At 40.9% G+C, this 26,257-nt stretch overlaps 1 protein-coding gene across 1 annotated transcript; it reads left to right on the plus strand.

Moving 5' to 3' along the window:
* Positions 1–3,054: 3,054 nt before the first annotated feature.
* On the plus strand, positions 3,055–5,382 carry LOC128699257 (cuticle protein 7-like). The gene is made up of 3 exons (XM_053791857.2): positions 3,055–3,209; positions 4,503–4,637; positions 5,077–5,382. The coding sequence occupies exons 1-3, from the start codon at positions 3,093–3,095 to the stop codon at positions 5,380–5,382; spliced, it is 558 nt and encodes a 185-aa protein (XP_053647832.1). The 5' UTR covers positions 3,055–3,092.
* The last annotated feature ends 20,875 nt before the right edge of the window (positions 5,383–26,257 follow it).

Here is a 26,257-nt window from a genome sequence, read left to right on the forward strand (position 1 = left end):
CCCCTCCTTCAGAGTGCAGGCACTGTACTTCCCATCTCCAGGACTCAAGTCCGGCCTGCCGGTTTCCCTGAATCCCTTCATAAATGTTACTTTGCTCACACTCCAACAGCACGTCAAGTATTAAAAACCATTTGTCTCCATTCACTCCTATCAAACACGCTCACGCATGCCTGCTGGAAGTCCAAGCCCCTCGCACACAAAACCTCCTTTACCCCCTCCCTCCAACCCTTCCTAGGCCGACCCCTACCCCGCCTTCCTTCCACTACAGACTGATACACTCTTGAAGTCATTCTGTTTCGCTCCATTCTCTCTACATGTCCGAACCACCTCAACAACCCTTCCTCAGCCCTCTGGACAACAGTTTTGGTAATCCCGCACCTCCTCCTAACTTCCAAACTACGAATTCTCTGCATTATATTCACACCACACATTGCCCTCAGACATGACATCTCCACTGCCTTAAATATAGTTACCAGAACTTCAAGTGACAGCAGTATTACTAACTCGCGAAATCATAATGGCACATCTGTAAACAAATCATGGAACTTAGGATTACAACCCATGGAACCAGTCCAGCAGGGTACAGTGGATATAGCACTAGCCGGCTAGTTGTATGGATTCGAACAATCCGCTAGGTGAATTCTAATACTTTATATAAAAAAAATGAGGTTAGAGAGCAGGGCAGTGTGTTAATGCCTTGAGAGTACACGTCTTGGTAGATGATAGAAACCAGCACTTCTATACCACTTTAAAACATGTTCTTTACACTAAAGGTTAAGCTCCTGTCAGAAATCCCTGGTCAGTCAGGCAGCGTTACTTACGTGCAACTACGATCAGCGAGCCACAACAACCTGAAGACCAGGTCATCAACCAGGAGGCCTGGTCTGGGATTGGGATGTCGGGGTGTTGAATTCGGGAACTGTCTAACGGTAAACCACAGTTCAGGAAACACAGTATATAACCTGCTAGGTTGTAAATGGTAATCAGCACTGACATTTAAGACAAATTCGGTAATACGACATTTGTTATATAGATGGTAATGCCCGTTAAGTATGAAAAGTCGGGGACCTCTGACACTCATCGAGTTCTCAAGAGGTCCTCGACTTTTCAACGTGCTTCCCTCGTGCATAAGGGAAATTACCAACAAACCTCTACCTGTCTTAAAAAGGGATCTGACTCGTTTCTAAAATCAGTTCCTGACCAGCCGAGCTGTGGTTCATAAGCTGGACTGCGTGAAGCCAGCAGTAATAGCCTGGTTTATCAAGCCTTGATCCACCGGGAGGCTTGGTTTTGGACGGGCCGCGTGAGCTCTGACCCCCCCCCACCCAGAAACATCCCTCAAGTATTCTTAAGGGGAGGCAGAAGGGAAGGGTGGTAGAGTTGGAGAGAAGACAGAAAGGGAGGGGAGGTAGAGAGGGAGGGGATAAGATGTGAAGTATATAAACATAAGGTGGGGGAGGGAGACATCAGTTGCTTTTACCAACACGGAGACAACACTTCTCAAACCAGGGCGTCAACATGCTATATAAGGTTAATGTGTGACGCAACCACTATTGTGACGCTACCACTATTGTGAAATAACCACTATTGTGACGCTACCACTATTGTGAAATAACCACTATTGTGAAACCACTATTGTCACTCACCCACTATTGTGAAGTATCCACATCGTGAAGCACCCACACCGAGATGTACCCACACAGTGACGCAATGTAACAGAGAATAATATTTGTTCAGTGTTAAGTATAAAAACAAGGTTTGTACACCTTAAGAGATAAAGTCAGGCACAACCAGTGTGTAATATTTTATACGACATAAAGGAAAATAAACCAAACTAGTTATATATTTAAAATATACAGTACATCTGGTGGCTGCATAACATGCACGCTCAATCAACTATTACATATGACACCGACTATTATTAAAAAAAATTGTTATAAACATAACCATAATTTTTAAAGGGGTGGACCGGTAAGCCAGTGGAAGGCCTCTGTCAGATGGCCAAAACCTCCAGCGGAGGGTCATATTACTAAGACCCGCCTCAGGAAACATTTGTCCTCTTTCCTGACAAATCTTACGTAACCTAACCTACATTCGTAATTAAATGTTTTTTTATATAAGACCTAATACCAGTAATAAACTAAATTATATTTACATTACCATTATAAATTTTATATTATAACAAAAAATTACTTTGCTTAGTACTGCGATAAACAAATTTCCTAAAAATGATCGTAACCTTTAATTTCCCGTCTATGTCACTATAATTTGTGCTAAAATAAATTTACACAATGAAACCCACGCAGGAGGCTAACATCTGATGCAAAATTCCCAAAATGCTATGGTAACCAGCTCAAGCAAACACCGTATTCCCTGCCTCAATTATTCTCCCCTCCCCTTCCTCTACAGTCTACACCATCCAAGCCAAACGGTTTATCGCGTAAAAAAAAATTACATCCCCAAAAATGACTGACCAATACCTTCCTATTTTTGTGACTCACGAAATCGTAATAACACCACTGATAACAAATCAAAGAACAGGTGGGGGAACCCATGGTGGGAGGGAGAACTCATGGTGGGAGGGAGAACCCATGGTGGGAGGGAGAACCCATGGCGGGAGGGAGAACCCATGGTGGGAGGAAAAACCCAGGGTGGAATCCATGGTGGGCGAGTAGTAAAGTTCACATGCCAGTGTTCTAACCACTGGACCAGCTGGCTCTAATAGGAATCATGTAACTAGGAATATTCCTATGTAGAAAGGTTAGAACGGGTCCCACAGTGATTACAAATGCAGGTTTTTACAGACGAATCGCACATATATCCTGTAAATATATTGTCTGCACAAACCTGCATCTGTGGTCAGAGTGCGGCCCCGGCTAACCTCCTTATGGTGTATAACAGAAATATACTTAGGTGGATGAATTCTAGAGTCAGCTGGTCCAGTTGTTAGCATACCGGCCTGTGAATTTTAGGACTCGCCTTTGGATAGTGATTCTAGACCTAAGAATGGGCTGATATCTCAACAAATCCTGTTCCAGAAGAGAATTCTAAAAAAAAATACTTCATTCTAACAGGTTTCTTTCATTGTGAGAATGGTGGGCGTGGTTGTCGCGGTGGGTATAAATGTAGCGGTGAGCGTGACAGCCAACCAGCCTTCTCGGGCTCTGTATCCCAGACACTCGTCTTCCTTGCCCCCTTCTGACAAACAGGTGTGTTTTCTTTTACGTCTGTACTGCCGTAGATGTGTGTGTGTGTGTGTGTGTGTGTGTGTGAGAGAGAGAGAGAGAGAGAGAGAGAGAGAGAGAGAGAGAGAGAGAGAGAGAGAGAGAGAGAGAGAGAGAGAGGGGGGGATATGGAATATACAGACCACTCCTAACAAATATTCAGACCAGTCATAACGAAATTACAATGTTTTTGTTATCAAAATCAAAATATATAAAATATGAAACTAAATAACGAGATACATTAATAAACGAGTTTAACATTTCTTACTTAGTTCACATGTGATACAACGATCACTTCTAACACGGCTGAGTGGTTCTGAAGCAAGCACCATGTAAAGTTGTTGGTAACGTCAAAGGTGATAGGTACGCTAACAAAAGTCAGAGTTGCAACGCCCACTGTCACACAGGCGACGCCTACTAGCGTCGCAAGAGCGACGCCCACGAGTGTCAAATGTGAGACGTGCTGGGTCATCACCACTAGTGTGATTCACGCTGCAGAAGCTAAAGTTCACTTCTACTGAGTGAAATCACTGATTTTCAGTAACAGTATAACAATATACACATTTTTCCTCAATACATTTTTCTAAATATTTTCCCAGCCATTATGCATTTTTTTTTTCAATTTATTTTTAGGCTGTAACGAATTTCGTTAAGCTATAAAGTATATAACGCATTGTATAAATTTATACGGCCATTTCCAATAAATATAAATGGAACTGATCCATCAAAAAAAATTCTCCAAGATTGAAAATTCTAGGTACGTAGTGCCTTACACGAACTGCGTACTACTTGCGTCAACAGTCTGGTTGATTAGGCTATCAACCAGGAGGCCATGTCATAGTCACTATGGCGGTGAATCTGGCACCACTACAACGTCAAGACAAAAACCTGATCTGATTGTAATTCAAATCACAGATTGCTCCTGAACACCTACTGACAATTAACAACTAAATTACATATACAAACTAAACGCCTCTCCTGAACCGTTACAAGCCCTGATTGACTTGTTTCAGGATGGGACAAAACGTCATGTTTTCATTTCCAGTGTAGATTATGTACTTTAGAACTGCTGAAGCTACGGTACCATGACTTATTCTTTAGTTAGTAAGAGCTTAGTAATGACAGAATTACCGACAGAATGTTAGGTAAAGACACAGATGTAACTAATGTGACTTTTTTGTGGTTCCAGGAGAGCAAAACGTTGCCAAATTAGTTGCATCTGTGTCCATTTACCTAAAATAGTAATAACTTGTAACTAGAAGAATGTTATGTCAGCAGAGTGGAAGCTACAACTTCCAGTACGGTGTGAAGGATGACCAAGGTGGTGCACACTTCGGTCAGGACGAGACTTACGACGGGCACCTCATCAAGGGATCCTACTACATCGCTCTGCCCGATGGCAGAATGCAGACCGTAACCCAATTACTATTCTTGTTCTTAATCCTTTCTTCTTTGCCTGTTTAGTCCCTTTAATGGAATTGGACCTCCCCTGTCTTGGATTGAACCTGACTGCCTCCCATTCCCGGAGGCGCTGTGGGACCCAAATGGGTTTAGCACTCCCTCCCCTATGAGCAAAAATAATTTGTCATTCTGAACCTAACGAAAAAAAATATATTTTATTGTGTTTATTATTAAATTACTGTAAACTTATCTAAAATATATTTAGTTGGATTAGGCTAAATTAAATTGCGCTTGTTATAATAAGGTTAGGCAAGGTTAGCTAAGAGCGTTTACGGGCCATAATATAAGCTAGATGACGAAAGTCAAACGATCTACCTAGAATTAATTTAACATAAAAATGAGAAAACTTCATAAAAAGTATTGCAAAAATATTTTGTATACGTTCTTATAGGTGAAATACCAGGCAGACCACGTCATTGGTTATGTTGCTGACGTAGAGTTTGACGGGGAGGCCGTGCACCCCATCACCAGAGACGTAGACCCCATCACCTTCAAGTCCAGCTTCTTCCTATCCCCAACCACCGTACCGGTCGCATATTCAACTATTCCACCACACCAATCCTTCCCGTCACCTGCAGATCAAAGTTCAGACCACCATGACTCCACCTTCGGAGAGGACATCGGACACCACCATGACTCCACCTTCGGAGAGGACATCGGACCTTCCGATCCCCATCAACCTCAAGACCGGAGCTAAGACTACTAGTGACCCATCACCACTAGACCCTCCCACGGATCAATGCATCCTCATCACCTCCAGACCTTCTTACAGACCATTATGACCATCACTTCCTACAGACCACCAAGACCATCACTTCCTGACTTTCCTTTGCATGAGGCAGACATTGTTTTAAGAGAATCTGCTTACGACTTTTGGAATCATTATCACAAAATGTTTGGAAAATATACATCTGTGTGGCTGTGTATATCTTGTGTTTGTCTGTCTATCTCCCCTATGAGGCTATACATCTGTAAACCATTGTGTAAAAAGCCAGTGATGACATAGTTAAATATATATGAACTGAAACTGATCTAAAAATGAAATTCGCACTGGAGATCACTGAAGTGCCTGATCCTACCTTTGGTAGTAACTGCAGTTGTAATAGCTACAATATTTGCATTTGTAATAGTAGTAGTAGTTGTAATAGTCGCAGTAGTAGTACTCCAATATCGAAAGCAATGTTAGTAAAGTTCTTAAGAATGTTTTACTCAATGGATACTAAAACACCTCATTTTATATTCTAACACTTTCTAGTCATCGTAGCAGTAGTTAAGTAGTATTTGTCGTACCCATAAATCGTCGTCGTGAAAGCTGTATTCGCAACAAAGGTACCGAAGAAGTGATGCAACAGCGGGCAATAAAGCAGTTTCAAGATGGCTTGTTTTATTGAAGTTGACGTCTTTGTGATTTCGGCTCATCCTCATACTGTACGAGAATTGGGTGTTGTTATTAACGGTACAGAATAACAAAAAAAATGGCACAATACTGTGATTGAAACATACACAAATAACCTGCACATAGAAGAGAGGAGCTTACGACAGCGTTTCGGTCCGACTTGGACCATTTACAAAGAATGTCAGGCGTAATTCTGCTGCCAGGCGTTTAATGCCCGTTTATGTAATTTGCTTACTGAGATTTTCTTTCGCTTTAATCAAAATTAACGTCACTCGTCTGACTTCACAACCACAACATTACATAATTCCTACCAATAAGTCAGACTCTAATAACATATCAAAAACTATTAGTTTCAATAACGTTTCAATGTTATTGACATTTATAATTGTATCCTATTGAAATAAGTATTAATAAACAAAAACATATAGCCAAAAATATAAATGAAAGATTCCCTAGCAATCCATGAACTTCCAGAGCACTGCCTTCATGCTGGCGAAGACCTGATGGCAAGAACTGGAACTATCCTTCCCTTCCTGGAATTAATCCCGGTTACTCCTCACCCATCCCATTCCCCAGGCAATGTATGACAATTACTGGTGTAGCTGATCAGGCGGACTGTGGTTCGTACGTTGAACTACGTGCGGCCAGCAGTAACAGTCTGGTTGATCAGGCCCTGATCCACCGATAGGCCTGGTTAAGGACAGGGCCGCGGGGGCGCTGACCCCCGGAACGCCCTCCAGGTAGACTCCGGGTAGAGCAATTCCATGAATAATAATCTATAAGAAAATGTTTACCTGGAGACGCTTCCGGAAGTCACCGCCCCGGCGGCCCGGTCCCATACCAGATCTCATGATTGCTGACCTAAGCAAACAAGCTGTTAGTGATCGCCACCCGCAGTTCAACGTATACACCACAGCCCGCCTGATCACGAACTGTTTTGAGGAATTTGTCGAGTTCTCTCTTGAAGACAGCTAAGGGTTTGCTTGTGATCCCCCTTATGCATGAATGGAGAGTGAGAAGTCGTGGTTCGCTCCCTTGCTTTTCATTGGAGGTATCTTGTACTGTCTGTCATGCCTCTTGTTTTCAAAAGTAGTAATTTCGGTGTGGAGATTTGGGACCAATCCCTCCAGTATTTTCCAGGTGTTGATTATGATGTATCTTTCATAATCTGCAGTAATATGATAGTATGTAGTAATATAATGGTAGCGTAATACTGCAATGATGAGTGCGTAGCAAGAGAAACAATGGTATTTGTACTCTAATAGCAAGATACAAAGGTATTTGCACACTTGTAGCACGATACAATGGTATCTGCACACTAGTAGGAAGGTACAATGGTATCTGCACACTAGTAGGAAGGTACAATGGTATCTGCACACTAGTAGGAAGGTACAATGGTACCTGCACACTAATAGGAAGGTAAATGGTATCTGCACACTAGTAGGAAGGTACAATGGTATCTGCACACTAATAGGAAGGTACAATGGTATCTGCACACTAATAGGAAGATACAATGGTATCTGCACACTAGTAGGAAGGTACAATGGTATCTGCACACTAATAGGAAGGTACAATGGTATCTGCACACTAGTAGGAAGGTACAATGGTATCTGCACACTAGTTGGAAGGTACAATGGTATCTGCACACTAACAGGAAGGTACAATGGTATCTGCACACTAACAGGAAGGTACAATGGTATCTGCACACTAACAGGAAGGTACAATGGTATCTGCACACTAGTAGGATAGTACAATGGTATCTGCACACTAGTAGGAAGGTACAATGGTATCTGCACACTAGTAGGAAGGTACAATGGTATCTGTACACTAGTAGGAAGGTACAATGGTATCTGCACACTAGTAGGAAGGTACAATGGTATCTGCACACTAGTAGGAAGGTACAATGGCATCTGCACTCTAGTAGGAAGGTACAATGGTATCTGCACACTAGTAAGAAGGTACAATGGTATCTGCACACTAGTAGGAAGGTACAATGGTATCTGCACACTAGTAGGAAGGTACAATGGTATCTGCACACTAGTAGGAAGGTACAATGGTATCTGCACACTAGTAGGAAGGTACAATGGTATCTGCACACTAGTAGGAAGGTACAATGGTACCTGCACACTAGTAGGAAGGTACAATGGTACCTGCACACTAGTAGGAAGGTACAATGGTACCTGCACACTAGTAGGAAGGTACAATGGTACCTGCACACTAGTAGGAAGGTACAATGGTACCTGCACACTAGTAGGAAGGTACAATGGTACCTGCACACTAGTAGGAAGGTACAATGGTACCTGCACACTAGTAGGAAGGTACAATGGTACCTGCACACTAGTAGGAAGGTACAATGGTACCTGCACACTAGTAGGAAGGTACAATGGTACCTGCACACTAGTAGGAAGGTACAATGGTACCTGCACACTAGTAGGAAGGTACAATGGTACCTGCACACTAGTAGGAAGGTACAATGGTACCTGCACACTAGTAGGAAGGTACAATGGTATCTGCACACTAGTAGGAAGGTACAATGGTACCTGCACACTAGTAGGAAGGTACAATGGTACCTGCACACTAGTAGGAAGGTACAATGGTACCTGCACACTAGTAGGAAGGTACAATGGTATCTGCACACTAGTAGGAAGGTACAATGGTATCTGCACACTAGTAGGAAGGTACAATGGTACCTGCACACTAGTAGGAAGGTACAATGGTACCTGCACACTAGTAGGAAGGTACAATGGTATCTGCACACTAGTAGGAAGGTACAATGGACGTAAATCATAATGTTTAGTTTTAGTTATATTAAATTCAGCTTTACATACTATATAAAACTATTAACAGTTCAAAATTATGTACGAGGCCTGAAACATTTGTGCTCATGATATAACCGTGGCCTGGTGGCTAAAGCTCTCGCTTCACACGGCGAAGTTCCGGGTTCGATTCCGGCGAGGTTTGAAACATTGGACGTGTTTCCTTACACCGGTTGTCTATGTTCCCCATCAGTAAAATGGGTACCTGGGTGTTAGTCGACTGGTGTGGGTCGCATCCCGGGACAAAACTGATCTAATTTGCCCGAAATGCTCTGCATAACATGGGACTTTCTATACAGGAGTATGTCACTGATGTCAGCTAGGCCTGTATACCTTGTACATGTACTTGTAGAAATAAAGATATTATAACCTCGATACAGTTACTTCCCGGGTTAAATTTTCTCTAGTAAATATTCCCATACGTTCTCAATTTCATAGAAAACGTTCTGTAAAGATTTTGGGATATAAACAAGTAATATAAGTTTTATTGCCTCCGGTTGGTGGAGAACACACAACCCTCCTAACATAAACCTCTACAACATTAAGAATATTATGTACTTATACAAGTATTTTATTATTTGTGTTACGACTGCTCGTTTTCTGTGATATGTGAGCGAGGACGCACCATGGATTGCGGCAGGATCCCATAAGAAGCGTGAAATTACGTATACATTCTAGCTACGGAGCAGAAAATAAGCGCGAGCGTGAGGCACACTCAGGAGCGCCCTAGAAAATTAGGTGGGCAGGGCGGCGGGTAGATATGACCCAGAATGTGGGCAGGTATCATCCAGGGAATGAGATGGCATTAGCCAAGAAATGAGCATGAATTGTTCCTGAAAATAGGAAAGTAATGCCCAGGATGTGACTAGTGTGGACAAGAGCGTGAAGTACTGTCCAAGAAAGTGCCGAGACAGCGGCCCAGGGAGTAAACATGTTTTGGTCTAGGAAATAAGCAGATTTTGCATCATGAAATGAGCAAATATATCACTAGTACTGAACATTCATGGTTGATGAGGCCATGTACCGGGAGGCCTGGTCTGGAATAGAAACGTAGAGGCGGGGGACTGAGCATGGGAAACTAAGTGGACTGATATAAGGACTGGAGAGGTTGTTTCAATACACAGGATCAAGAGTCCTTGACCAGTACCAAGGCACCTCCACTGAATAGGTAAACATATATTTCAGGGACTGGACAGGTATGATGCAGGGAGCAGATACGGTCCAAGGAGAAGAGAAAGAAGGTATGGTGCAGAAAGTGAACAGGAGGCAGATGACGTTTGCTTTTTGCAAAGTGTAACTCTGCTGAAGGTCAGTAGTCCAGGACAGACAACGGAAGACAGACCTCCGTCGACAAACTCCTACCTTACCTTCAATATATCTCTGAAGGATTTCAAGAATTTTCCTATACCCGCAGCCCGGCCCCGGGTCAGGTTTATCTGGAGTGAACAAGGGAAACAGGTGTAAGAGAAAGATACTGGTGGGACTGATCCCAAACCTGCACACCGAAATTATTATTACGAACACAAGAAGCTTGGCAGGCGGCGCAGGATATCTCCAATGAAAAGCACGGAAACGATGAGTACAATAAGAGAAAACTCAGTAAGTGTTAAGGAACCACGACTCTTCAACGCCCTCCCTTCATACCTAAGGAAGATTACCGACACACCCTAAGCTGTCTTCAAGAAGAGACTCAACGGTTTTCTCAAAACAGTTCCTGATCAGACGGTTTGTGTTTCATACGTTGGACTGCGGAAGGCTAGGCAGTAACAGCTTGCTCGATCAGACCAGCAACCAAGAGTCCTGGTCCAGGCCCGGTCCGTGGGGCCGGTGACCGTAGGAAGAGTCTTAGCTTTGCAGGGGAACTGAACCCAGGTCATTGTGGTTGTGTACCGAACTACTACACTCAATTAGTTATAGGTCCCTCTGTGAACGGATGACATCGCTAAACCCTAACATAAGCTTTAATTAAACTAAAAAGTTTGTCTTCGTCTGGACATTTCCTGCTTCCATTTTTGTCTTTTTGTGTGTGTGTACGTTCACTTTCTTTTTTACTTCCTACTGTTTGTCGTACGGTTCTTACACTTCCTTATTTTTCTTCAGCTTGTTTTCAGTGAGGTTCTGTGGCCCCAGAATTATAGCTCTCACCAGTCAACACAAAACAGCTTCTTTAAAAACTGTAAAAAAAAAAATGCTCTTGTAAATTATCATATTCCGCGGTGAAAGTGCAAATTTCCTTATCTCAAGCAGCTGGAAAAGAGAAAAGCTTGCAACGCTATTGCGTAAGACACACGACAGCTGGCTTTAAACACGACAGGTGGCCACGCAAGACAGTCCTCTTGACCAACACAAGGGAAGAGATATCCCTCTAATTTTACACGTAACTTCAGAAAAAAAATCCAAACGTTTTGCTATAATTCGTCAGATAAAAATACTGGAACAGACACTTTTAATTAGTAAAGTAATAATAAACTGTTTTAAACGAATATTTTATGAACTTTAAGGCCTTAATTCAAATTCATCTTTGGATTCTCATATAAACTTCAAAACAATCTTTTCCTCCCGAAAGTCACGGGATAAAAATATATTCATTAAACTTTCCGAAATGAAGAACACACAAATACAAGAATTTCTTTTACTGGGCCGCACAAAAAAAAAGATACGCGAACTAATTCAAACATGTGTAGAGATTTACAAAGGAAGAATATTCAGAAGAATAATTCAGGCACTTTCTAAACGCTGCTTCTAAACAAAACCTTTATAATTCAAGCTATTTATCTACGTCGCAGCCACAACTGCCCATACAGTACGTCATGTAAATATTTGTCAGTTAGGACTGAAGAAAAAGGATTACGGCAGTAGGTTTATTAGCCTTACACCAGTATGTTTATGCATCCTTTATATAGAGATTAAGAAAATTTAATTGAAAGCAATCCATTCTCACTGATTATCTGTTCTACCTACCATCAAACCTTCACAAAATATTTGTTCTTGTGAGCCTCATTTTCACTGTTCAAACTACATCCAACTATACCTTCTAAAAAAGTAATTATCACATTAGCAACAAACAAGATGGGTATATTCCAGGCATGAAACACCACACAAATTGCAACTATTAATCTTTGAAGATTAATTATTACTGTATGCTCTCCGAACAACCATCCAACCCCCTAACAACTACGTAACATTTTCACATACGGTTTACACCGCATTTCTAAGTTAGGTTAGGTTATATTAGGTTAGTTAGTTTAATATGTTTATTATGCACCCCATACCCATCCTGTGGGCGGTAGTCAAAAGATTACAGAGGTACATAATTGGTACAGGGACTGGACTCCAAAGTTTTGATAGCTGAGCAAGTTACAGAGGTAATGAACTCACAATTTACAAAGGTAATGAACTCACAATTTACAAAGGTAATGAACTCACAATTTACAAAGGTAATGAACTCCAGGTAAGTCTGGTCACAATCATGACAAGTTACAAAGGTATTTACAGATAGACCCATTACGTACCTCTATATTAGGTTAGCAAACTATTAATATAAGAAAAAGGCGACAAGTCTACCGTTCGAACAGAAAACGGGCACCCACTGAACGCAGCTACAATGAAACTCATTTCAACTCTTCCAGGCGCCGTCAACAGTCACCCATTTGACTGTTTATACAACAGTGCCATGATGTCTGTGGTCAAGAGGACGGACTGCTGGGTAGATATCACGTGACCAAAAAATACCTTGCACCATTAAATAACTAAGACCCGCATCATACATTTTTCCTGGTGAGCATTCTACCTACTTCCCTCTGGCTTTTATTTTCGACTTTTTTTCCATAGTTCAAAGACTAACAAAGTAATACAACGTCCCAGGTCATTAAAAAAAAGTTATGAATCTGTTAAGAATAATCCACCTTCTCACAGATTACCCATAAAAATCAGAGATTGATTCACTCATTTCCAGGACATGATCAGATTATCACCGTTAGGAAGCATATTTTCCTATTGTACGATATTTTTATACAAAACCGACAAGTACATGAATAAGACATGTGCATTATTGAGGTATCTACTGTGGAGACGTTTCGCCAGACAGTTTTATTAACAGAATACAGATAATAATACCGAAGTACTGAAGATAGTTTCAGAGCCTAAAGGCAAGTCCTCGAACAAAACAAGACACAATATATGTTCGTACGTTGGACTACGTGCGGCCAGCAGTAACAGCCTCATTGATCAGGCCCTCAGTCACCAGGACGCCTGGTCATGGACCGGGCCGCGGGGGCGTTGATCCCCGGAATACCCTCCAGGTAGACAACGGAGAGACCGTCTCTAATTCTCGTGACTCTTCCAAATTACCTTCCCACATCTCTTGCTTCAGGTCTCTCTCCCTCGCTATTTTGGACGCTCTACACACCAAATTGACAAGAAAATTTGATGTACGCTAAATTACGCAATCTAGGAAGTTGTCAAACCTAATTGCATAATGAAGCTATGATGGTGTTAATTATATTTACCTCGCTGATTCATTTAAATATCCATTCTCTCAGTGGGACATGCGCTTTTCCGCAATGGAAAGTTTGTGGTCGTCGACGCATTAAAAAAAATCGCTATGACAAATGGAAACAATTAGAGAAAAGAGGAAGAGGTAGGGAGTGGAAAGTGGAGACTGGGGGATACGAATATGAAAACGGGATGGAGCGCGACACAAGGGAATGGGAGGTAGTAAAGAGGGTGGAAACATGTGTAAATCATAACAAATGGTTCCGAATCAAGGAACGATATATCAAGTTAGCAGCAAGTGACAAGACCAGATCACCTGTAGGCAAATAGTTTTAGGCAAAGTGTATGAGTACGACCCTCAATCTACAAGAGGTAGTGGGTTGAGGGGAAAAATTGTAGCAACAGGGAGAAAGGAGAGGAAAGGGAAAGGGGGAGTTGGAAGAGAAAGGGTAGGAGAGGGAGGGAATGGGGAACAAGGAAGTGTGTGTGTGTGTGTGTGTGTGTGTGTGTGTGTGTGTGTGTGTGTGTGTGTGTGTGTGTGTGTGTGTGTGTGTGTGTGTGTATATATATATATATATATATCATGTCACACAAGCTTAGCGTTTCATTGTGACTACACATCCCTCACGATGAAGAGTGTGGCCAGCCTGGTGAGCCTCTCCAACGTTTAACATTTTTACGACGCAACATAAACATTAGTAATTATGCAGGTACTTAATTTTGAATATGAATTCAGATGGATATACATACACACGGCTGACTATACATTAATTATGCATGTAGATGAAGTGAATAAATTAAGTTCACAAGAGCAGTGGACCATACGTGGTATGCGTAGTGATACACACGACGTCAAAATTAAAAGTCACAAAAGTATTATGCACTGTGAATCCACTACCATTGATATGAGTTATTAAAGACATAATATCGTGACGAACAATACAAAAATAAGCCGCACATAAGAGAAAGAAGCTTATGACGAAGTTTCGGTTCCACTAGAACCATTTGACTAGTTTGTGCGACTAGTCAATGGTCCAAGTCCAAGCTACTTTTTCCTATATATGGTTATGTGTGTATTACATATTCAAGTCTGCATTCTTATTAGCTACAAAGTGAATTGCTGCCTTAATCACTCGCCATCGATCGCCTCTAATCTCACAAACTCATCATATCCTCCCTATCATCAGATTACTAACCTCCGGTATGAATGCAAAATTCCATTTGCCCATACATTGCAATTTCCACATTTTAACAACAATTTTAACTGGCATTAATATATCATTAATCCTGATAAGTCTAGGGAAAATATTTTCTTTGGTATATTTCTGTCATATTCAATATCACTATTAGGTATGGATTTAATTATTTTTCGAAGATTATTATGTTATTTTCAAATTTTTATTTTACGAATACATCCAACTAAGACAATGTTACGATAGCGAAGTTGTGTATTGTATTAAGAATAGACATGATGGAGGCTGACTCAATACATGGAATCAAAAGTACATGATGGAGGTAAATTTCATACATGGAATTAAAAGTAGATATGAATAAGCCCAAAGAATGAGAGGAAGTCAGTCCAGACGATCTGGAATTCAACACCTTCACAAAAACAGGAAATTAAAAGAACTCGGGTTCAAGGATGCCAGCAGTGTTATCATAACTGCAAGGAAAAATAATAGGCAGGAAAAATAGAACATTTAAACCAAGAAATACTTCGATGTAAACGGATCAGAGAAGCAAAAATTTCCACACAGTCCAGAACTGAACTAAGAGACTACTTTGTAAATATGTGACACCTGCACAATATACTATTGCTTTATGATGACTCAAAATGACGTGCTGCACATTAACAGTCCATTTTAAAGCTGGTGAAATTGAAGATCTGGAGAATTTACGGGGAACCTTCATTTCTCACATAAATTCAAACAATAAATTACTGGAAATCTTTGAAGTCCTTCTTAATTGTACTCACATGAACGTAGGCGAGAAAGATGCATAATAATTTACTCCTGGAAAATTCTTAAGAGCCTACACATCGAAATCACTCCCAACGAAAGTAAGAGGCTCGGCAGACAGTGCAAAATATCCTTAGTAAAAAGCAGGGATGCATAAAGTATACATCTTTATTCTTCACGCTATCTAAAACCCGTGTCGTCCTGAAGTGTATTACCGTGTTGTGCATATGCCCTCTCACAGAGCGTAACTGTAGTGCTACTTAACTTTTCCAGATATGAACCGAAAAATCATGCACGCCACAAAAAACGCAGACTGAATACTGCATTTCTTTTTACAGGTCAACTCAATAGCCTTTCTCTACTAGCAGGGTTGGCACAGGTTTCCAGTTGGAAAGTGTTCCCTAGAGCTGCTACCTGCCTTGAGACTTGTAAAGAAGAATCCTTGGTTATTAACCAAGGGTGGAAGAGAGGAAAAACGGGGCGAGGGGAGAAGGGAAGGAAAGCAACGGTGTGAATGAATAGAGGGAGGGAAGGGACAAAAGAGGGATAGTAGTAGTGAGAGGGAGGGAAGGGGCAAAAAAGGGATAGACGGAGTGAGTGTAAAGAGTGATTTAGCTTGGACAAAAAAAAATTGAGGAAAATGGAAAGAGGGAATAAAAGTGTGGGTTGAGAAAGAGGAGCGCTTGTATGTGAAGAAGTGGTAGTGGACAACAAAGTTTGGGTTAAGAAAAGCAAAGAGAAAGAGCATTACTAATTACCCTGAACTCATGCTTCCTGTCACAGAGGTGTTCCCTTCCCCAGGCAGTGGTGGCCGCGACGATGGGGCTCGTCTCTTCCAACACACAACTTAACAACGCAGGAGAGTTCGTCCCGGTGGTTCTACCACCTGTCTACAACGCCGGCAAACCCCCACCCACACCCGTCTACCACGCACCTTACCGTCCACCCACACCTGTCTACCACCCACCTTACCGTCCACCCACACCTGTCTACCACCCACCTTACCGTCCACCCACACCCACCAAAAAATTAATCCCACAAACTCCATCAACATCACCCACCCATCATCTCAATACACAACCCATGACCCACATTCTCGCGACGCCCCCAAACCTTACACCCATTTTTCCCTTCACGTTGGAACCCATCTTCGGTTCCACCCCAGCATCCTTTCATCGGCATCCTGCAATCAAAGTCCCACACACCTTCCCAAATCATACGAGGATTAAAACCACTGTCAAGCCTCCTGTTGGCCACAAACCTCAAGGGGCCCATAAGATTTTAACGACACACAATCCTCCAGAGGAATACTCACTCCCAATATCTCTCACAATTCCAGAAACGCAAGATGCTGAAGTGTTGGACGAGTACAACAACGAGGTATGGAACAATGACTGGTCCATGAAGGTTAGCAGACTGACAGACGTCTAGTTACACGCAGCTTCGCACTGCACGCTCATGAATGGGATAAATGTTATTAGCCGATTCATTTTTAAGAACAAAAAGGCACAACACCGTCACTGGAACAATACACAAAAAGAAGCGCTAAAATATGAGAGAGAAGCTTATGACGACGTTTCGGTCCGACTTGGACCATTTACAGCGTCGCCATAACCTTCTATATCTGATGTGTGGGTTATTTGTGTGTACCGATTCATATTCATTCCGACATGCTAATTTCCACGTTACTGTTGTAGCAGAAGTACCTGAAATGTGTCGACTGTTTTATCTGATTAAACAAAACAAAATAAGAATTGCAGTGAAATTACATTTTCCCCTTAAAATACCTTTTTCACTGTGAAACAATAGTCAATAGTACATTAAAATCCCCAACTAAACTGTGACATTCATAATTTAGATTAGGTTACACTACTGCCAACTATAAACTACAACGACAACATATATTACCCATAATGCACTATAGAAAATGAGACTGATACGAACAGAAAATGGAAAAACCATAAGAGAAGACTGAGAAACATTCCGACAGCCGCATAAATGAGGCATATTTACAAGCGCCTTCAAGTGGATTTGATTAGCGATAATAAACCAGCAGCCACTTACTGAGAAGCAAGAACATAAAGCCAGATACATATACACAAGCAAGGCAGAAAAACAATAATACAGTAATAAAAACCATAAAATTTAATAGCAAATTAAAATAGAAAGTTTGGCAAATAAAATATATTTTTCCAGTAAAGAACTAATTACGGTTATATGAAGCAATTGTGCAAGGCAGAAGGGTAGCTTCAAGCATCAAGGGAAGGAACGACACAAACAGGAAAAAAAGAACACGACCGCAGCAACGCGACCTGTTTCCCCTCGACCGTCTCTACCAAGTAATGCAGCAGAGTAACCATGGCAACGAATCATTATCCTCCCTGGGGGCTGGTACATGAGGATCCCCACACACATACACACAGAGCCCTGGCAACACTAACATGTCCCCTCATCTCCCCTCTCCTCTATCCATTCAGCCCCCATTTCCCTGTGTTCCCACTCATTCTTCCCTTCCCGTCATTTATCTTTATTACCCTTTCCATTTTAAATCACTGTAACCTTTCGAAATCATCTCTTCCTTTCCCTCCACCTCCATTTTCCTTCTTGCTTCCCCTCCTTAGCCTTCACTTCCACCTATTCATACGATCTACGCCATTAAAGCTATAAACTATGTATGTTATAGGTTGAAAATTATGTTCATAAAAACTGTACACACCTCGAGACCTGTGACATAACTGTGACCGTTTCCAAAATTATTCTACTTTCGCGGCCCTACCTGAGGCCTAACTTCCCTGAGGACTGCTTCATCAACTCACCTTCTGCTGCCCTCTGCCAGTAAAAATCACTGCCTTTTTTTAAAATGACTTAATGCAGCTCATGGGAAAATGTGTACCAGCAGAAGTAACATTCAAGATAAAAATATTAGAGAAATATGGAGGCAATAAAATAATTCGTGATGTTATATATAATAGCTGCTGTGATGTGTTTCCGTGACAAGTAATTCTCATTCCTGGTACAGTGTGCTACAAAGGACAATGACAAACATGAAGAATGTCCAAGAACAACTGGGGAAGCAGCCGCTGCTATTATAAGGGAAGATATAAGATTACTGGTGTTTAACACTGAAGAACATCCATCACCACCAAGATCACTGGTGTATGACACTTGAAGAGCATCCACCACCACCATCAACTGTCTGAATGATTAAGAAAAGTGATCTCTAATCTTTCGAACTATTTTTGATATATCGTAAAAGATAAAAAAAGAATACGGATATAAAGCAACTGGAAATAAAGTGTGATCTCATAGCTTACATAGTTTCTGCCATCAGGCCTCATCTTTCTTATCCCAGAGTCCTACTGATCTCGGCTGGATGCCAGCCGAGAGAGAGCCCCGATCACTAGCAGCCAACAATACTCACAAACCAGCAAACCGCCCTGACGGGATCACCATCTATCCTTAGAAGAATGGCAAGCCCTTAGCATGGGACTACACCTGCATGTCGACGCTGGCTGACACCTACATCCATCAGTGTTGGGCGACAGGGAGGAGTACAAGATCGGCAAGTACAAAGACATAAGCCAACAGTATCAATTTGTCCCTGTGGGATCAAAGACCCTGGATCCTGGGGGTAAAAATGCCACACGCTTCCTTAAAAAACTGGGTTCCAGACTCATCGACACTACTAGGGACCCGAGGGCGGCCACTCTTATGTTATAGAGCCATCCAGACGGTAAATGCTTGCTGCATACTTAGCTCGCGTCCGGCTTCGAAGAAGCTGGAGGAGATTCATAATCTTTGATATAATGTACCAATGTATTCACGTTTGTAATTTTTTGTCAGTGTATTCTGCTTATAAATTAAAGTTAACATAGAATATAGGGGGTGGTAAGAGAAGGAAATATTCAAACAGCTCCGGGCAGAACCTTGAATTTTCCCTGAGGCACGTTTATTCTCTTCTCTGAGGATGAGGGTCCCCAGTACAGTTCTAGAAGTGGTACTTCCATATATACATGTGTGTGTGTGTGTGTGTGTGTGTGTGTGTGTATATATATATATATATATATATATATATATATATATATATATATATATATATATATATATATATATATATATATATATATATATATATAGTAGTACTGATTTCTACAGAGCCGTCTTCTACAGAGCGGTCTCCCACGGTACGGTCTCCAAGGTACGGTCTCCTCTGAGCGGACTCCTTTTCACACCTATATGCTAATGACCTTGACCTCGACCTCAACCCCCCACCCACGACCCCCACCCATGACCCCCATCCACGACCCCCATCCACGACCCCCACCCACGACCCCCACCCACGATCCCCACCCTCGACCACTTCACCCTCAACCCCCACCCACGCCTGCCCGACTGGCGCCCCGCCCACGCGCCCGCCCTCGCGCCCGCCAGTGCCTTCTGCAGCGTCGTCCGGATCGCCCCCGCTCCCCGAATTTTTTTCCGATTTTTTTCGAATTTCTTGTGCTCTCCATCTCCTCGGATCAAGTTTTGAGGTTCCCCCTCCCCCTTTCACCCCCATCCCAATTTTTTTCGATTTTTTTTTTAATTTCATTTTCTTATGATCTCCTCGGATCAAGTTTTTGGATTCCCCCCTATGGGGTTTCAAAATTCTTATGATCTCCTTGGATCAAGGTTTTCTCGATAATACAAAGACTCCATCTCCTCGGATCAAGGTTTTTTGGGTTCCCCCCTCTGGGGGTAAGCATTCAAATGAACTCCCACTTGCATCTCAAATTCCCTGCTCCAATTCCTCGGATCAAGTTTTTCTCGAAATAAAAGACTCCATCTCCTTGGATCAAGTTTTTCTCGATAATACCAAGGCTCCATCTCCTTGGATCAAGTTTTTGGATTCTCCCCTCTGGGGGTAAGCATTCAAATGAACTCCCACTTGCATCTCAAATTCCCTGCTCCAATTCCTCGGATCAAGTTTTTGAATTCCCCCCCTATGGGGTTTCTAAATTCTTATGATCTCCTTGGATCAAGGTTTTCTCGATAATACAAAGACTCCATCTCCTCGGATCAAGTTTTTCTCGATATCATTAATACAAAGATTTTCCCCCCACACCACCCCCCATCCCAAATTCCCTGCTCCAATTCCTCGGATCAAATTTTTCTCGAAATCAATAATACCAAGTCTCCATCTCCTTGGATCAAGTTTTTTCTCGATATCAACAATACCAAGACTCCATCTCCTTGGATCAAGTTTTTGGATTCTCCCCTCTGGGGGTAAGCATTCAAATGAACTCCTCCTATGGGGCATGGTACTTTCTCTTACTAGTGGTCTAAACAAGTGTGACGTCACCCCACCTGTGTTTACTCGGCGGTCAGTGACGTCACGTGATGACCTCGCACATACAGGCTGAATCTTGTCGACTTCCCCTATGTCAGTGACGTCACGTGATGCCCCCCCCCACACACAGGCTGAATCTTGTCGACTTCCCCCTACACATTTTTCACTCTTAACCCAGGATAACCCAATTAATTTCACATTTTTTTCGTTAATACCCACAACAATCCACAATTTCTTTACAAAATACAACACAAGTCTAGACATTTTTTCTCGTTTTAACTATTTCATCAGAAAAAGCCACCACAACACTTACAACTTATAACCACTTTTCGATTAATTCACTAGTCACAATTTTACATATTACTAAGTTAATACACACACACACCTCACTTTACTTTGAACACCTTCAAAACACTCTCATAAATCATTTGAATACTCACAAAAATACATTTGAACATTTCCAAACAACACTGAAACACTTCCAAAATATCATTTTGAGTACTCCCAAATACACCACTGAATACTACTAAAACACCACTGAATACAGTCAAAACACCAAAATCACCATAAACTAAGATCAACATAACAGACTAACACCCATCTCAAATCCACTAAAATCACTGTAACCAAGATATTCACAAAATTCTATGACCACCTAGCACACACACACACACACACACGCACACACGCACACACGCACACACACACACACACACTTTTCTCAATATCTCTTAAGAAATATTCTCTCATCGAAAACCTTTATCTCACTACAGAACAACCCCAAGATTACTTCGAACACTCTCATAAATCATTTGTATACTCACATAAACACCTTTGAACATTTCCAAGACAACATTTTGAATACTCCCAAATAAGATTTATCATCTCTAATTTATCTACACTTTCATATTTCATTAAATTACAACTCATCCCCCAAAACTCCTCCCTCATTCTCCTGATTTTTACAACAGTATCACAAAAACTAACTCAGACACTTTACTTTGAACAACACCAAAAACACCATCATTTACCTTTGAATACTCCAAAAACATCATTCGAATACCCCCAAATCACCACTGAATACTCCCAGAACACCTTCATAAATACTCTTGAACACCTTCAAAAACACCTTTGAATAGTCTCAAACACCATTTGAGTACTCCCAAATACACCACTGAATACTACTAAAACACTTTTTTCTCGTTTTAACTAATTTCATCAGAAAAAGTCACAACAACAACCCACTTACAACATCTTTTCGGTATCTCTAGTTCGACAACAACACCCACAACCCACAATTTTTTTTTCTCGTTTTAACTAATTTCATCAGAAAAAGTCACATCAACAACCCACAACTTATAACCACTTTTTCGGCATCACTAGTTCGACAACAATACCCACAACCCACAACACCCACAACCCACATCACCCACAATAACAACACACTTATAACGTCTTTTCGGTATCTCTAGTTCGACAACAACACTCACAACCCACATTTTTTTTCTCGTTTTAACTAATTTCATCAGAAAAAGTCACATCAACAACCCTCAACTTATAACCACTTTTTCGACATCAATAGTTCGACAACACCCACAACCCACAACACCCCACATCACCCACAAAAACAACCCACTTATATCATCTTTTTTGGTATATCTAGTTCGACTACATTACCCACAACCCTCATCACTTACCAATTTATTCACACTTTATTCGGTATAATTTTTTCCCCTTCTTTTTACTGAATCTTAAATGTAATACACATTCCTCTTTACATTACTAAAATTCTAATAAAATCCTCTCCATACCCATCTCCTTGTATCCACATAAATTGATATTATACTCACAACAACTAATCTCACTACCCAACTACTGCGACATGTTTCAACACCTTCCATTCTTTTCCAATATATCATAACTTTTCAATTCTATAATTTCTTTTTAAAATATTCACACATTACCTTTATTTTCAGTAAAATCTCCCCATATTTCATTAAATTTCTAATACAACCCTCCCCATACCCCTCTCCATCTCACCCACATTTCTTTACATCCACTCACCCATCTCCCAACACACCTCTTCTGAACACACAAAAATCGCATTTCACATCCACAAATGCATCTCATCACCCATCTCAAATCCACTAAAATCACTGTAGCCAAGATATTCACAAAACTCTATAACCACCTAACACACACACACACACACACACACACACACACACACACACACACATCACTTTACTTTGAACACCTTCAAAACACATACATCATTTGATACCACCTTTTCTCAATATCTCTTAAGAAATATTCTCTCATCCACAACCTTTATCATCTCACTACAGAACAACCCCAAGATTACTTCGAACACTCATAAATCATTTGAATACTCACATAAACACATTTGAACATTTCCAAACAACACTGAAGCACTTCCAAAATATCATTTTGATTACTCCCAAATAAGATTTATCATCTCTAATTTATCTACACTTACACATTTCATTAACTGAAATTACAACTCATCCACCATACTACTCCCTCAGTCTCCAGACTTTACAACATTAACACAAAAACTAACTCAGACACTTATGACATGAGACATTTTACCAAAACTAACACAAACACATACCTGTTATATCTCCAATATCTAAGATCACCACAATCAAGACGTTTACCAAATTCTATAACCCCACCACTAAGATCATCACGTGACGTCACTGACCGCCGAGTAAACACAGGTGGGGTGACGTCACACTTGTTTAGAACTGTAGTAAGAGAAAGTACCATGCCCCATAGGAGGAGCTCATTTGAAATGCTTACCCCCAGAGGGGAGAATCCAAAAACTTGATCCGAGGAGTTGGAGTCTTTGATATCGAGAAAAACTTGATCCAAGGAGATGGAGACTTTAATTTCGAGAAAAATTTGATCCGAGGAATTGGAGCAGGGAATTTGGGGTGAAAGTGGGAGTCCATTTTGAATGCTTACCCCCAGAGGGGGGAATCCAAAAAACTTCATCCAAGGAAGTAGAGTCTTTGTATTATCGAGAAAACCTTGATCCAAGCAGATGGAGGAGAAATATTTGGGGTGAAAGTGGGAGTCCATTTTGAATGCTTACCCCCCAGAGGGGGGAATCCAAAAAACTTGATCCGAGGAGATCATAAGAAAATGAAATTCAAAAAAAAATTGGGATGGGGGTGAAAGTGGGAGGGGGAACCTCAAAAATTTGATCCGAGGAGATGGAGAGCACAAGAAAATGAAATTCAAAAAAAGTTTGAAATCGGAAAAAAAATCGGGGAGCGGGGGCGATCCGTACGACACTGCAGAAGGCAAGGGCGGGCGCGACGGACGGGCGCAAGGGGCGCGGGCGGGCGCGAGGGCGGGTCGGCGCGGGGGCGGGTGGGGGCGTGGGTGGGGCCAGGGTGGGGGGGGGGGGGTTGAGGGCGAGGGGGTCGAGGGTGAGGTGGTCTCGAGGGCGAGGTGGTCTCGAGGGCGAGGTCAAGGTCATTAGCATAAAGGTGTGAAAAGGAGTCTGCTCAGAGGAGACCGTACCATGGGAGACCACTCTGTAGAAGGCCTTTCGGGAGGAGACCGTACCATGGGAGCCACTCTGTAGAAGACCGCTCTGTAGAAATCAGTACTACACACACACATATATATATATATATATATATATATATATATATATATATATATATATATATATATAATATATATATATATATATATAATATATAATATATATATATATATAATATATATAATATATATATATATATATATAATATATATATATATATATATATATATATATATATATATATATATATATATATATATAATATATATATATATATATATAATATATATATATATATATATATATATATATATATATATATATATATATATATATATATATATATATATATATATATATATATATATATATATAATAAAATTTGAACCTAAGCTGATGTTGGATATTTTGTCTAAGTTGGCAGCAGCTCGGGAGTCGTTTTTAAATCTAATAGCATGCACATGCAGGAAGGATCGTAATGGACGATTCAGCTGCAAAAAGGCTGTCTGAAAATGCTGAAGTATATGCAGTCACTGTCAAGGAATAACATTTATTAATGGTGTTTCCCGAAATATTAATTTTCAAGACTGATCATAACACGACAATGTCTTAATTTCTGTTATTGACAGTGGAGATAATGATGCTAATGAAACACATTATAGTTATAATGAGAAGGCTTATAATGTAAACATTACTTGAGTACGACATGGACAACAGTTGGACAGATCTAGACGGAACGCTTCGCTATTATAATGAATGTAGATGATCTTGAAAAAGGATATTCTTTTAATGCTGAACCTAATGATCTCACTAAGTCACTGAATTTTTACTCAGTTTCATATGAAAACTCCAGTACTGAAGAAGCCGAAAAAATAAATTTTTCACTATTTTTTTATAAAATAGGCTTACAGTTCAATGTTCAATGTACGCTATTTCACGTGTGGTGTGGAAAAATGTGCCAGAAAACAAAGTAAAACTGAAGGGATATAAAGCGCTTATTTTCTCAAAGTTTCAGTCTTAAGATAAAATCAAATATGACTTTTGAGGTCTTTCGTACTGTCATCTTTTCACAATCAACAGTTAATGAATAAAACACCATAAAATGCCTTTTCAAGATGACGGCGAAAGCTCACCTGACATCAGTCAGATGTCTGGTATATTGTTTACGAATGTAGTCCCAATAATCATACCAAATTTCATTTTATTACAAATCGATGAAAAGACTCTTCATTTCCCAGGACTAATATCCTTATCTTTCCAATACTTGTGTGTATGATCAGTCATTCAGAGAGACGATAGGACGTTGGACTCGGACACCGGTTTGATATATAAATTTATTCGGCACTCTGGGCAATAAAAATGTGGAAATATTAGACACAAATGTAACAACTGGGTGTCTCTATATTATGTTTCGTCAGCCAGTGGCTTTATCAATACAATACAGGGACAAAAGCAGAAGACTGAAGACGCTGAAGATGAGGTAATCAGTCCCTCAGCCTAGCAACAAATGTTTAAACCGTAGTCTTGATGAATCTGAAGCACAGGAGGAGAAAGCGGCCTTATGTACTGGAGCCAGATGAGGCGAAGCTGATGAAGGCATTGTCCCTGGTAGGTGGGACACCCCAGTGGAAGTAGGTCATGCCCAAAAGTTGGGCCAGCGGAAGTAAGTAGTTGTGGAGACGTCCTCTGCATTAAGATTCTATACTGGATGGAAATAAATGGCATAAAATACCGACACAATGAAAATATAAACACATATGCAGTATAATGTGATCCTTTATTGACTATGTTTCGCCCACACAGTGAGCTATTTCAAGTCACAAACAGATCTACCCTTCCACCCCAGGTAGATCTGTTTGTGACTTGAAAAAGCTCACTGTGTGGGCGAAACGTAGTCAATAAAGGATCACATTATACTGCATATGTGTTTATATTTCCAAGATTCCATACTGTTGCTGTGTCTGACAATTATCATAACATCATTGGTATATAATAA

The sequence above is a fragment of the Cherax quadricarinatus genome, chromosome 61 (assembly GCF_038502225.1).
Source record: "Cherax quadricarinatus isolate ZL_2023a chromosome 61, ASM3850222v1, whole genome shotgun sequence".
Taxonomy (NCBI): Eukaryota; Metazoa; Arthropoda; class Malacostraca; order Decapoda; family Parastacidae; genus Cherax; species Cherax quadricarinatus.